Source organism: Rana temporaria, chromosome 7, assembly GCF_905171775.1.
Source record: "Rana temporaria chromosome 7, aRanTem1.1, whole genome shotgun sequence".
Lineage (NCBI taxonomy): Eukaryota > Metazoa > Chordata > Amphibia > Anura > Ranidae > Rana > Rana temporaria.
In genome coordinates, this window is record NC_053495.1 from 154669705 (window position 1) to 154685359 (window position 15655).

General features: G+C 42.6%; 1 protein-coding gene across 3 annotated transcripts in view; it reads right to left on the reverse strand.

Annotated features, from left to right (window-relative positions):
• Positions 1-369: 369 nt before the first annotated feature.
• The window catches only part of LOC120945788, a 95916-nt gene continuing 80630 nt past the window's right edge, over positions 370-15655 (reverse strand). For all 3 annotated transcript variants that reach the window (XM_040360193.1, XM_040360191.1, XM_040360190.1), the window contains 4 exons: positions 10106-10156; positions 5521-5589; positions 2870-2960; positions 370-425 (listed from right to left, as the gene is read on the reverse strand). In XM_040360193.1, the coding sequence (XP_040216127.1) occupies positions 2904-2960; positions 5521-5589; positions 10106-10156 (177 nt within the window). In that variant the 3' untranslated portion in view covers positions 370-425; positions 2870-2903. The remainder of the gene's footprint in view (positions 426-2869; positions 2961-5520; positions 5590-10105; positions 10157-15655) is intronic.

The window sequence follows — 15655 nt, forward strand, 5'->3', positions numbered from 1 at the left end:
TCCTGCCCCAGTGTGTAAGGGGCCTAAATGTATATAATGCATTAGGATAAGAAAAAACCTTCTGCCTTTACAACCACTTTAAGATACAAGTAACATTTCAGGCAAGCTCTGCAATAGGATTTTAAGTTTGGGTGAGATTCTCCATGGCACTTTCCTCATTATAAATACTGAAAGTGCACCAGGTGGTTATAATGAACACACTTCCATTCAGGAATCAGCATTGAAAGACAATAGTGGAACAGTTTCTTATTTCAGAACAGAAAAGTAAGGAATTTGCTGCAAAGCTTATTAAAATTCATGCAATGTACATTTATCAAACAAGCAGAAATTGCTAATCAATCAGTTCAATCCGATTTGCTTTTAATTTTGTTTGTAATTTTTCATGCATGTTGTCCTATTTTCTTTATTTGAAGTCCAAAATGCACCTAGAAAAAATTATAATAGATATATTAATACACATTTAAACATAATACATTCTTTACTGCAGAATAAAAAATATGTTATGTGCACCTCTTGTCTGCACACAGAAACATGACAAAAATACCTTTAACCACTTCAAAATGTACCCCCCCCCCCCTTCATGACCAGGTCATGTGATGCTGTACCCAAACAAAATGTATGTATTTTTTTTTTTTTTACAGTTCAAGCTTTTTTTGGTGGTATTTGATCACCACTGCAGGTTTTCTTTTATTTTTTTATTTTTTTTTTGTGTGTTTTGAACATATAAAGACTGGTAATTTAGAAAAAAAAATATATATATTTTTACTTTCTGCTATACAAAACATATACAAAACAAAAAAAAAAAAAATCAGATTTATTCATCAGTTTAGGCCAAAATGTATTCTGCTATATATTTTTGGTAAATAAATCCCAATAAGCGTATATTGATTTGTTTGTGCATACATTATAGTATCTACAAACGTTGTGATATTTTTTTTAGGACTGCGATAGTGAATATTCGGGACACTAACTGAGACTTTTGACACTTTTTGGGGACCAGTGACACTATAACAATATGCACTGTCACTGTACTACTGACACTGGCTGGGAAGGGGTTTAAAATCAGGGGCAATCAAAAGGTTTAACTATGTGCCTAGCTAGTGTTTGTGCACTGTGTGGGAGGTGCTTTAACTAGGGGAAGGCATTGATCCATGTTCCTGCTTTGCAGCAACACAGGAACAATGCCTTCCCTACTGACAGAATGGCAAGCTGCCATGTTTACAGGCCTAATGTCCCAGGTCCCAGGAGGCTTCGGGACCATTCAGGTTTGCACATGCACAGTGTAAAGCCGCAAGGAGCCAGTGCTGGGGACCCAAGGAATCGACAAAGAACTGCCCTTGGTGAGGACAGTACTGGATCCTTGGACAGGTAAGTGTATTTTTTCTAAAAGTCAGCAGCTACAGTTTTTAAAGCCACTGACTTTTATTTTTTTAACACTGAAGATCCTCTATAACTGCTTCCTGTCTGGACTATTGTAAAATGAAAGCCGAGTGGGAGCACTGTTATCACCCCATGCTTCAGCATGATCTGTCACCCGCTGTGTCCACCTAAAACAGCCCATGAAAGATCACTGCACCATAAATCGCAATAAGCGTTTATCGATTGGTTTGCGCAAAGTTTAGAGCGTTTACAAAATAGGGGATAGTTTTATTATTATTTTTTTACTACTAATGGCGGCGATCAGAGATTTTTTTTCGTGACTGCGACATTATGGCGGACACTTCAGACAATTTTGACACATTTTTGGGACCATTGTCATTTTCACAGCAAAAAATGCATTTAAATTGCATTGTTTATTGTGAAAATGACAGTTGCAGTTTGGGAGTTAACCACAGGGGGCCCTGTATGAGTTAGGGTTCACCTGGTGTGTGTTTACAACTGTAGGGGGGTGTGGCTGTAGGTCTGACGTCATTGATCGAGTCTCCCTATAAAAGGGATCACTCGATCGATGCAGCCGCCACAGTGAAGCACGGGGAAGCCGTGTTTACATACGGCTCTCCCCGTTCTTCAGCTCCGGGGAGCGATCGCGACGGAGCGGCTATAAACGAATAGCCACGCCGTCGTCCCAGATCGCTCCCCGCGGGTATCCGACCGCCGCATGTAGCCGGGGGGGTCCTGATCGGAGCCCGACCCACGTCTAGGCAGGGATGTACAGGTACGCCAATGTGCCTGTACGTGCCATTCTGCCGACATATATCTACATGTGGCGGTCGGGAAGTGGTTAAAGGGGTTGTAAAGGTACAATTTTTACCTCATTTCTTCTGAGAAATCCTCACTTCCTGTTCTTCTGTCTGTAACTCCACACAGTAATGTGAGGCTTTCTCCCTGGTGTGGAGTGTCATGCTTGCCCCCTCCCTTGGACTACAGGAGAGTTAGGACGCCCACTAACACACAGCTCCTTTCTCTATCTGCAATGTAGAGAGCGTCCTGACTCTCCAGTAGTCCAAGGGAGGGGGCAAGCACAACACTCCACACAAGAGAGAAAGCCTTGCATTACTGTGTGGAGTTAAAGACAGAAGAACAGGAAGTGAGGATTTCTCAGAAGAAATAAGGACATTTAAAAGCAAAATGGAAGGATGAGGTAAGTGAAGGAGGACTGCACTAAGGTAAAGGAAGCTATTTAGGGAAAAAAATAATTGTACTGTTACAACCCCTTTAAGCAGTAGTAAAGATACATGCCGTGGAGCCTGCACCTTAAATACCAAGACAGCAGTGGTAGCCCCCAGATTTCTGACATCCTGGTCTTTTAAGATGTGATATTGTTATAATCTCCTTTTTTAATTTTTAAAGTAAAATTCTGTTAGCTGTATAAAGTGTAAATATATAGAATTGAGTATATATAAAAGTAGAAAATATAAAGTAAACTTACTATATGGATGTTATAGTCATAAATGGTTTCCAGCCTAACCAATGTGGACCACTAGTAAGCTATTTATTATGTTGCAATCTTCATCTCTGACCTATGAATAAATAAATATATGTACTGTATATAAGGAAAAAAACAATAACAACTTGTGCTATAAAATGAATGAATAATCAAAAACCATAGTGCTCAGCGCGTTACACCTTCAGTTAACTACACCTTCCACTTAAAGTGGAGGTTCACCCAAAAACTAAATTTTTAACATTAGATTGAGGCTCGTTTTGTGAAGGGGAATCGGGTGTTTTTTTTTAAATCGAAGCAGTACTTAGCGTTTTAGAGATAGATCTCAGCCGCTTCCGGGTATGGGCTGCGGGACTGGGCGTTCCTGTTTGATTGACAGGCTTCCGACGGTCGCATACAGCGCGTCACGATTTTCCGAAAGTAGCCGACGTTCGGCTTCTTTCGGCTACTCGTGACGCGATGTATGCGACCATCGGAAGCCTGTCAATCAAATAGGAACGCCCAGTCCCGAAGACCATACTCGGAAGCGGCGGAGAAGATCTATCTCTAAAACGGTAAGTACTGCTTCGATTTAAAAAAAAAACACCCGATTCCCCTTCACAAAACGAGCCTCAATCTAATGTTAAAAATTTAGTTTTTCGGGTGAACTCCCGCTATAAGGCAGGCTAATAGTGTTAGATAATACTTTTCTTTGGCTGAGTTGATAATTGTAAGCTTAGAGAAAGCTTGATTCTCTGCTTCTCACTCAATGAAAGCCTGAGCTGTCTCACAAGCTTGCAGTCTACTCAGTTAGTAAAATATATGATTCAATTTTACATGTTTACTGTTTGGCTATTGCCTACAGTACAAACTTGCATTTCTTTTTAGGTTCAGCCTAAGAGGGTACATAATTGGTTTCCTGATGCAGAGCAGCACAAGGAAGCTGCTGTGGAAGATCTACCCATTCTGGTGTGCTGATTCCCGACAACCCCCCTCTCTCATCTCATTATATTATCCGCAAGCATCTTTAATGAACTGTAGAGGAGAGCCGACAGAAATAAGTGTACTGCACTCAGCGGGGCAAAACCACAAACTTGCCTGAGCTCTGTCAAAGCCAACAGCAAATCATAAGCAGCAGGGGCATTTCCCACCCCACAGCTGTACATGCAAGAGGTGCACTGCGAGGCAGGAAATGCCTCCGCTGACTAGGATTGGCTTTGACTGCTTCTCCTCTACAGCATTTCCGGCAGTTCACCAGTTATCAGATATGGATATGTACTTTGTGCCAAGCTGGTCCAATGTAAGTATGCAAAAAAAATTGCATGTGCAGATATGCCACAGGGCTCTCTCGGTATCCCTGTGGCACATCTGTGTACACACAGGAGATGGGGAGACATTCTCTCCTAGGTGAGGATTCTTTATAGATTATATATAATTGTGAGAGAGGACAGGGGAGGAGGCATGACAGCCCAACATGCCTAAAGGGTGAAAATCCCCTTTATTTGGATACATTTAGAAATATTTCTTAAAATATTCATATTGTTACTTTTTCAACTGTATAGAGGTTAATCACTTAAACCCGGACCATATTGCTGGTCAAAGACCAGAGCACTTTTTGCGATTCGGCACTGCGTCGCTTTAACTGACAATTGCGCGGTCATGCGACATGGCTCCCAAACAAAATTTGCATCCTTTTTTTTCCCACAAATAGAGCTTTCTTTTGGTGGTATTTGATCACCTCTAAAAACAAAAATAGAGCGACAATTTTGAAAGAAATTAATATTTTTTACTTTACCATAATAAATATCCCCCAAAAATATATAAAACACTATTTTTTCCTCAGTTTAGGCCGATACGTATTCTTCTACATATTTTTCATTAAAAAAAAATCGCAATAAGCGTTTATTGATTGGTTTGCGCAAAAGTTATAGCATTTAAAAAATAGGGGGTAGTTTTATGGCATTTTTATAAAAATTTTTTTTACTAGTAATGGCGGCGATTAGCGTTTTTTTTTTTGGTACTGCGACATTATGGTGGACACTTTGGACACTTTTGACACATTTTTGGGACCATTGGCATTTTTATAGCGATCAGTGCTATAAAAATGCATTGATTACTATAAAAATGCCACTGGCAGGGAAGGGGTTAACACTAGGGGGCGGGGAAGGGGTTAAGTATGTTCCCTGGGTGTGTTCTAACTGTAGGGGCGTGGACTCACTAGGGGAAATGACTGATTGCTGTTCATACATTGTATGAACAGACCGTCAGGCATTTCTCCCCTGACAGGACCGGGAGCTGTGTCAGGAGTCAGGAGCGAGCGGGGGCACGCGCGTGCCTCCGGCGGCGCGCACGCGGCCCTAGTGGGTGCTTCGAGAGCCGACGTAGAGCTACGGGCTCTCACGCAGGAGTGCCAACCTGCCGCCGTAGAACTGCGGCGGCTGGTCGGCGTCTAGATAAACACGCTTTTATTTGTGTTGCAATGTAAAGCTTTTAGATGACATTTATAATTTTAACAATTTGATGAAAAAATGTTCTCTAATTCCCAGCTACCATTCTCAATTCCACTAACTGCAGTATGTACTTCGCCTAATGTACTATTAGCTGGAAACACAAAATGTGGAATGCATACAATAATCATAAACCAAAGAACATTTTACCTTAACAATGTTAACAACTTCTTCTACAAAAGGACTAATTACGTTACCAAGTGATCCCAGTACATTTGTCTAAAAAAAATCAAAAATAATAATAGTTAGTAAATTACTAAATTGGATACAGTCAGGGAGAGTGAGCAAACTCAGGGGGGCTGGAGAATCCTGTTAAGGCCAGGAGTAGGTATGTGTATAAAGAAACTGCAAGTTGAAGCTGAGTGAGCTTAAGAGCCTTGGTATTTATCTTTCCATTTTTGTTTATTTATTGGAGAAGAACCCCTGTGTGGCCAATCCATGTGTGTATGGACTATTAATTATGTTCATTTTAGTTTCAAAAGATTTTTATAGAGTTTTCAAGACAAGGTACAAACATGAACTATACACCCAAAAGGCAAATAAACAATCAAGTAATTTATGGTACAATGTAAGATTGTATAGCATTTCACTGAAGAAAAGTTCTAAATAAAATAGAATGATAAAATAATAAAGGAACATAAATAAATAAAGCATAAGACAAAGCATAAAGTAAATCAAGGGAAAAAGGTGTCACAGTCAATGTTGATGATAATATTTGTTGAATGACAAAATTTATCTCATAAATACAAAATCAAATAGGATTATCTGTAGAAATACTCATCTGTTTATATACATTTATTGTGGCAGATCTTTAATTTTTCCCATTAGACATGTGCGGAACAGAAAAATGAGTTTAGTTTTGTTTTAGATAGAATCGTTATTAAATTCATTTTGTTTTTTTTTAATTTGTTTTCATTAAAATTTGTTACACTTATTAATTTTCTAATGAAATACAACTTTTCAAAATGATTAGAATTAGAATTGGTTTAAAAAACGATCGATCGACTTGAATTCTGTTTAAAGAATAGCTGGTAGACTTGGGCCTTGTACACACGATAGGTTAACCAGAGGACAACGGTCTGATGGACCGTTTTCATCGGTCCAAACCGATCATGTGTTATTTAACCATAGGTTAAAAAAAAGCCAACTTGTTTTAAATTTAACCTATAGATTCCTAACCGATGAGAAAAAAACGATCGCAGCCAGCTCAGCCGCAAATTGAGGCCCCAGTCTCGGCTTTGCCGGATCTTGCGGCTCCCAGGACATGGAGGTAAGTGGCTGCAATGCCCCTCCCCACACCTAGCCTCTCCAACCTTGCATCATGCCTTCCCCCTTAACATCATGCTTCTCCCTCCCCATACCAGGAAGATGGCAACACAGAGTGCATAGCTCAGGCAGTAGCCCAGGCCCAGGACAAAACCAACCAATACATACACCAAAAACTGGACGATTTGGAAAATAGATCTAGAAGGAGCAATCTGCAGTTCGTAGGTGTCGCAGAATCCCATGCGTCAGACGCATACCAGAAGCCTTATGTCTTCTTGGCCCTTACATGGTTGAACAAGCCCACCTCATAGGAGCATGCTCCTCTGACCGCAAGACTCCCTGACCGATCATCGCAAAATACCTAAATTACTCGGACAAGGCCATCATCCTGCAAAAATTCAGACAGTCCAGATTCCTCCAATTAGACGGAACCAAGATACTGATCTTTGAAAACTACTCTGTTGAAGTCTCCAAGAAAAGAAAAGCCTTTCAACAAATATGTACGGAACTCCATCAGCGACAAGTGAAATTCACTCTAGCGTTTCCCTGCAATTCTGCAACTCAAAACCCCTAACGTTGACCAGCTCTTCTTCAAAGAACCTTCTGAAGCAGAAGACTTTCTGTGCACACTTAAAGCTAATTCACACTCCAACTCTCCCTCCAGAGTCGCCCCAAACAATTGCCCTCTGGACCAAAGAAGCCTGAGGAAGGACACTATACTTCAGGCATTCTAGATCTGACCACCGCTACACCCCTCGCTGATTAAGTAGAATCTACACCCACTCTGATCTAAAACGGGCACATATGTTTCCTTAAACTGGCTTGTAAAGGAATTTTTTTTTTTTTTCCCTAAATAGCTTCCTTTAACCTTAGTGCAGTCCTCCTTCCTTCACTTACCTCATCCTTCCATTTTGCTTTTAAATGTCCTTATTTCTTCTGAGAAATGCTCACTTCCTGTTCTTCTGTCTGAAACTCACCACCGTAATGCAAGGCTTTCTTCCTCGGGTGGAGAAATCCTCTTGAGGGGAGAAAGGGGGCGAGCAGGAGTATCAGGATGCCCACTAACACACAGCTTCTTTTTCTATCTGCAAAGTAGAGAGTGTTTTGGTCTCATCTGACCAGAGCACCTTCTTTCCACATGTTTGCTGTGTCCCCCACATGGCTTCTTGCAAACTGCAAATAGGACTCGTTATGGCTTTCTTCTTGCCACTCTTCCATAAAGGACAGATTTGTGTAAGTGCACAACTAATAGTTGTCCTGTGGATGGATTATCCCACCTAAATCTGTGGATCTCTGCAGCTTCTCCAGAGTTACCATGGGCCTCTTGTTCTGCTTCTCTGATTAATGCTCTCCTTGCCCGGCCTGTCAGTTTAGGTGGGCGCCCATGTATTGGTAGGTTGATAGATTGAACAGTGCACCGTGAGATGTTTAAAGCTTGGAATATTTTTTTTATAACCTAACCCTGATTTGTCACTTTTACCTACAGGTGAGCCTATAATACGGCTCACCTGTAGGTATCAAGAATATCTCCTAAACCTGTATGGTTTAGGAGATATTCCCCCCGCAATGCGCCGCTGATTGCAGCGGCGCATGTGCAGGGGGGATCCTCGGCTAAAGGACCGGCATCCGCCGGACCTTGCCGAATTTAAATCTCCCGCGCGCACGCACGGGAGTGACGTCATCGCCGCTCCAGCCAATCACAGCGCTGGTGCGGCGATACCCGGAAGACACGCCGGAGCAAGATGACATCTCGCTCGGCGTGAACCAGGTAAGTGTTCCTCACCTCGTTCCGAGGTAAGTATTTCATAATCAGCCAGTATGCGGTGCATACTGGCTGATTATGCCTTTTGCCTTGCAGGTTTAAAAAAAAAAAAACGCTTTAAGCTTCTCCACATCTGTGTCCCTGATCCCTGACCTGTCTGGTGTGTTCATTGGCCTTCATGATACTGTTTGTTCACTAAGGTTCTTTAAGAAACCTCTGAGAGCTTCACGTAACAGCTGTATTTATACTGAGATTAAATTACACACCAGGTGCACTCTATTTACTAATTAGGCCCCATATACACGGGACGCTGGTGCAAACTCTGCTGAACATTTTTTTTTAAAAGCTGAAAACCAGCGTATAAAAAAACACTTTTGCCGCGATTGCAGCCACGTTTAGCAGCGTTTTACTGCGTTTGCATCTATAAGCATTTAGTTTATAGCTTAAAAACAGTATTATTTAACCATTTCAGCCATTTTGTGAGACCAGCAGCTGAGAGAGCAGCAGTGTACTTGTATTTAGCGTGTCACTTGCCACATCACCTGCCACAAGTTGTGGATTGTCCACCTGGCCATGTCACCTGCCACAAGATGTGGATTGTCCATTTGCCACATCACCTGGCCACGTCACCTGGCCACAAGTTGTGGATTGTCCACCTGGCCACGTCACCTGCCACAAGATGTGGATTGTCCACTTGCCACATCACCTGACCACGACACTTGCCACATCACCTGGCCACGTCACCTGCCAAAAGTTGTGGATTGTCCACTTGCCACATCATCTGCCATGTCACCTGGCCATGTCACCTGCTATAAGTTGTGAATTGTCCACTTGCCACCTCACCTGGCAACATCACCTGCCACAAGTTGTGGATTGTCCACTTGCTACATCCCCTGGCCACGTCAACTGCCACAAGTTGTGAATTGCCCACTTGCCACAAGTTGTGGATTGTCCACTTGCCATGTCACCTGGCCATGTCACCTGGCACAAGTTGTGGATTGTCCACTTGTCATGTCAACTGACCACGTTACCTGGCTATGTCACCTGCCACAAGTTGTGGATTGTCCACTTGCCACGTCATCTGCCACAAGTTGTGGATTGTCCACTGGCTACGTCACCTGGCCACGTCACCTGCCACAAGTTGTGGATTGCCCACTTGCCACATCACCTGGCCACATCACCTGCCACAAGTTGTGAATTGTCCATTCGTCACGTCACCTGGCCACGTCACCTGCCACAAGGTGTGGATTGTCCATTTGCCACATCACCTGTCACAAGTTGTGGATTGTCCACTTGCCACAAGTTGTGGATTGTCCACAATGCAATGATTTTCATCATTTGCCATCATTTTTGAGATTTATAATGTTAAAAAAATAGGTCAACTTTAAAAACGCCTATAAACTAAATTGCGGCAAAAACCCTGGTACCGCATTTAGCCACGTTTTGCGTCTGAAACGTGGAAATCTTTGGCGTCTGAACCAATTTTTTAGCTTTCCTTCCCTAGACTGAGCTTGACTTGTCGGTGTATGTGGGACTGAGATTGTTTGACTGGCAGCCTCCATAGTGGGAGATCTGGGAACATTGTCAGCGGCCCCTCCGGGGGTAATGCTACATATTAATAATTTAATTCAACAAAATCTGAGAATTTTTAAGAACTAACCATAAAAATGTGTATTTATTTAAATGCATTTTGATGAAAGTTCTTACCAGTATTTTTATAATGTCCAGGTCAACAGTATCAGTACATTTAATTTTTCTCTAGTTAAAAAAGAAAAGGTAATAGGTTTTGTACATAATTGCATGTGAACATTGATTTATATTAAACTTATTACAATAATTCTTAAGCATATATATATATATATATATATATATATATATATATATATATATATATATACATATATATATACATATATATACATACACACACACACACACACACACACACATATACACACACACACACACACACACAGTGCTCAGCATAAATGAGTACACACCTTTTGAAAAGTGAGATTTTAATCAATATCTCAATGAACACCAGAACAATTTCCAACATTTTACAAAACCGAGTTGTATAGAACATCTGCATAGAAAATGTGTCCAATGTGTGTAATGTAAAATAATGGAAAGAGTTTCATCAATATTTTATACACATTTAGCTGAATTTCAAAATAATACCATCATTTGAATGGTATAAGCCTTCCTTCTTCTCCATGCTACCCAATAAAAAAAAATACCCATTCCCTGTCTATAGTGTTCATCTCCCTGCTACCTGTTGGGCTTAATAAGTCACAAAAAAATAATAATAACAAATACTTACTGTAATTTTTCTTTCCTGAATACACATGGGTACAGGCCCCACCCACCGCCGGGCCCACCACCACAATGATAGGACATTTAACTCATACACTTTAGCACTTGAGCCAGCACCACATTCTATAACTAGAACTCTGAACAGGCAGGCAAGTGTGCTAACATGAAGCCAGTCAGGAAAGGAAAATTGTGGTATTTGATATAACATTTTCAGTTTTTCTGACACCTCCATGTCAGCACACACATGGGAAATAACTAGAAAAGATAAAGGGTAGGTATACTTGCAGAACAATTTTAATCAACATGCCACAAAGCCCATGACGGAGTCTACCGTAGTTAAGGCAGCTGGCTCAATACAATAGTGAGTAAGGAAGGTATGTCTTGATGACCAAGTGGCCGCCTTGCTGGTAGTTTCCATGGACACACCCTTTTCATGCTTCCCAATGTCATCAGGCAATTACAACTCCTTCTGCTTATAGGCCAAGGTTATAGCTTAACTATCCAGGAAGTAGTTAGCCTGCTGAATTCCTTGAGGCCTTACTTGATCCTGTAGGAAACGGAAATAGATGAACTGAAGACCTTAGGGAGGATATGACCTCTATAGGAGTTTCAGGTTCTCTGATGTCAAGAGGACCGTGTCGGCTATCTCGGACCGAGGAGAATGTCGGCAGAACAATTTCCTGGTTATTAGATGGAATAAAGTAGGCACCTTCGGCATGAATCCTAGTAGTGCAACTAGGACCACCCAAGCCAGAAAGCCCAGGACCATGGGTGGGTCCTACTTAGGAAAGTGACATTTTCTTGGAGGCTTTAACCTCAGGACGGCATGGAAAAATTTAACTACAAGGCTATTGGCGACCAACTGAATCCCTGTGAAGGCAGAAGCATGACCCTTAAGAGTACTAAGACTTAGGTTTATATCTAGGTCTTTTTGAAGAAAGACCAAAATATTACTTATTTGGGAAGAGGAAGAAGCCTTGGGTGGAAGCAAAGTTCTGGAACTTGATCCGCACTTTGTTATAAGTTGCATTAGTGCTTGGTTTCATAGACTATAGCAGGGTACCAAATATAATATTTGAACAGCCTGCCTCGAACAGTGTCTGCCCTTCAAAATCCAAGCCTGCAACCTCAGCCTCTGAGGACATGGATGAAGCAGTGGACTCTGAGACAGTAGACCTGGGGTGACTGGAATTGACTTTGGTGGCCTCAAACTCAGTAGACACAGGAGAGGAAACCACGGACGTTTGGGACAGTTGGATATTACTGACAGAACTGTGGCTTTCCCCTTTACCAGTCTTCTGAGAAAGTTGAAGATTAGCGTGTGGGTGGAAAGGCATATGCAGTCTGACAGGACTATACTGCTGTCAGAGCATCTGTTCCTGTGGACAAGATAGTGTAAAACATTGGCAGTTTGGCATTTGCTGGGGATGCAAATAGGTCCACCCCAGCTGAAAATCCCAACATAGCAATATTTGACAGGTTTGTGGGTTCAGGAACCACTTCTTCATTGAATAACTGGTGTCTTGACAAATAGTCTGCCTCGAGATCCGAGCGACCAGGAACATAGGCTGCCTGCAGATGGAGAAGAATTGACTAAACATCCCTGAATTGTAACTTGAAAGGTGAAAAAGGGCTTGAAAGGCAGCTCCCATCTCCAGGATGGTGGACGCTATATTGCTCACTTGGCAGGGCCACTTGGACAGGTAGGAAGTGTTCCTGATGAGGCACTTGGATGAATGCTTCCTGGAACAGGAATGTGTTTATATAGCAGGGAAACATCTCCCTCTTCACGGCCCAAAATTGTCATCTTCGTTGGAATGCACTGGGAGTCCTTGGATATGGTGCGCAAGACCCACTTCTCCCTTACGTTGGTCCATACTCTTTAAAACCAGAGCAGACTGGCCCCTACTGGAAGGGACCAGGTGAGAAAACCGTCAACCGACTTAGAAGCTTCCCGCAGTTGGGCCCAAGCTATTCATCCACACTTCCATGGCTTACCACTGGCACCAAATGCCATTGCAGGCCCGCATGCCTCACTGGCTAATACTTAAATCTTTTGGGGTCAAGGTCAGCTCCTTGTCTATGGTATCCCTAAATGATACCCCATCTTCTAGAGGCAGGGTCACATGCTTTGCCAACCTCAACAATTGGCTGCTTGTCCCCGTACTTGAGGTATTTTTTCCTGAAAGAATAACATTTGGACAAACAGTTGGTAAAACCAAATTTGTTATTTATCTGGGGTCCATTTTCCCCTTGATGTATCTCTGAGGTCTACCATGAAATTACAAAGGCAACTGTTTTCCTGATATGGTTGAAATATTTCTTCTATTTGGGGTGAGCCTCCAGCTCGTCCTTCCATACTAAGGCACGTCTGACCACCCTCATAAAATCATTCACCTCGGTGAAGTCAAACCTGCACCCTGATCTACATATTGATCTGAAGTTTCTCCCGGATCAAAGCCAGGGGCGTAAGCTTCTGGAGGTGTTGGTGCCTTCAACACGGGTTGCATTCTAGGAAGCGGAGGCCATCCTTTGCACTGCAGGGTGTCTTTGATTAGCATATGCCTCCAAGGTGTCCTGAAACATTTGTTTTATTAATGACAATATTTTTGATTTGTCTGCCTCCCTCTCCCAAGTGGCCTCCAATAAGCAAGTTTTACAAGCAATTGGCCAGGAAGGACCACATTTGCATCCCCTTGGTTGTGGCTGTGAGTAATGATCACACTTATCATGCTCCTGAGGTGGCTGAAGCTTAACGAAGGAGAATCGGAGAGATGGGATACATTGTGACTGGAAGGATGCCTTTCCTTGATCTATATTAAATATATATATTGAGCAATCACCATACCTTCTATGTATATGCTGATCTTTTGGAGGGGGTTGACTCTTAATTTGGCATTCTGTAGTAAAAGTCAGGTTAACGTCATGCAGGGAAGGGCTGGGCCAGGGGGCAGGGTGGCAATTGCCTCCTAGGCCGCCCTAACTTATGTTCAAAATGCCCGCTACCATTTTATTTTTTATTCTGGTCTTGGAAATCAGGCCGACCACTAGCTGTTGCATTCCAGGAGTTGTAGTACACGCTCAAGCTCTGGGTGGGTGGAAAACAGAGCAGCGCAGACGAAACTACAACTCCCTGGGACTGGATTATTGGAAGCAGGCAGAGGCAGGGCATGCCAGGGAGTCGGGACACAGGGCTGCAGGGCTGGGCGCTGGCTGCAACTTGACCCCAGGACCAGAAGCATTACCCCCCCCCCCAGGAGGCCATGGCGTGCAAGGACCTGCTGAGCTAAGATCACTGAGATGAGAGACCCTGACACCCCTAGCTAACCCCCATCTCCCCCCATACACCCCATGTAACCTGTCCCAGTGATCAGTCTGCATTGATGGGCACTGGAGATGGCTGCACTGATGGGCACTGGTGAGGCTGCATTGAAAAACCAGATGGGCCATGGATGGTGAGCTGATTCGGCGGTTCAATGGGCCACTTGACTCGACTTGTCTCCCAGGCCTAAGGCTGCCTGCCCTCCCCTGATGTCATGCTAAGTGCTAAGGCAAAACTCCTTCCAGGCATTCATAAGCAATTACGTGCATGGAAAATACCTTCCAGCCACAGTAGTAGGCTTGGGCAGCAGGTGGCAGTGCAGAACACCACAACGTCCATAGAGCTTGAGAGAGAGCAAACAGCTGACCTGACATCTCAACAGCATCTGTTTTTGGTGGACTTGTAGTCACATGATTCAGACTAGTCCAATGGCAATCTACACAGAGTAGGAAGCCAGGATCCTTGTTCCTTCTGCAATGGAAAAGTCATGCCAACCCTCCGCACAGTCAGGATTTACCCAGCCACACAACAAAGACCCTGGAAGCGGGGGTCCTGCACCCAGCTCCATTTTAGAAACACTCAGTGGGGACTGCATCCAGGCAAACATGGATGGACAGCCAGGGATTTAACTCAGCAGGGTAGGCACTGATTGCTCCTGCTATCACTGTAAAGAGGAAAAAAGAAGAATGTGGTGCTGGCTCAGCTGACTCAAATTTATGAGTTAAACGTTCTATAATTGGGCAGGTGGGCTGGGCCCGTACCCATGTGTGTGCTGACATGGAGCTGCCAGAAAATAACATTTTAGCAATGTGAAGAAACATATAGTAGCCAATAAGACATGTTTTTACTGATGTCAGAAATGCCTGGATACATTCTACTGGATTGCTATTTTATATCAAAACTTAAAACTTTTTTAGAATACTTTATAACAAATATTCAGATTTTATAGGGGCTGTGGAGCCTTGTACAAAATGCAATAAACCCTAGTAACCAATCAGATTTCAGGCTATTCCTGTCAAATAAGAGTTGATTGATGATTGGTTGCCATACATGACAATACTGCATGACACTGTGCACATGCTTACTTCTTTATGACTAGGGATGAGCCGAACACCCCCCATTTTGGTTTGCAGCAGAACATGCGAACAGGCAAAATATTTTAACAAACATCATTAAAGTCTATGGGACACGAACATGAAAAATCAAAAGTGATCATTTTAAAGGCTTTTATGCAAGTTATTGACATAAAAAGTGCTTGGGGACCCAGGAGACATGTATCAATGCAAAAAAAGTTTTAAAAACTGACATTTTTCAGGAGCAGTGATTTTAATAAAGCTTAAAGTGAAACAAAAAATGTAATATTCCTTTAAATATTATACCTGGGGGTCTCCTTAGTCTGCCTGTAAAGTAGCGCATTTTTCCCATGTTCATAACAGTACCAAATCAAAATTACATTTCTAAAGGAAAAAATTTCAAAAACTGCTTGCGGCTGTAATGTATTGCCAGATCCCAGCAATATAGATAGAAATTGTTCAAAAAATGTGCGTGGGTTCCCCCCAGTCCATTACTAGGCCCTTCAGGCCTGGTATGGATATTAAGGGGAACCCTGCACCAAATAA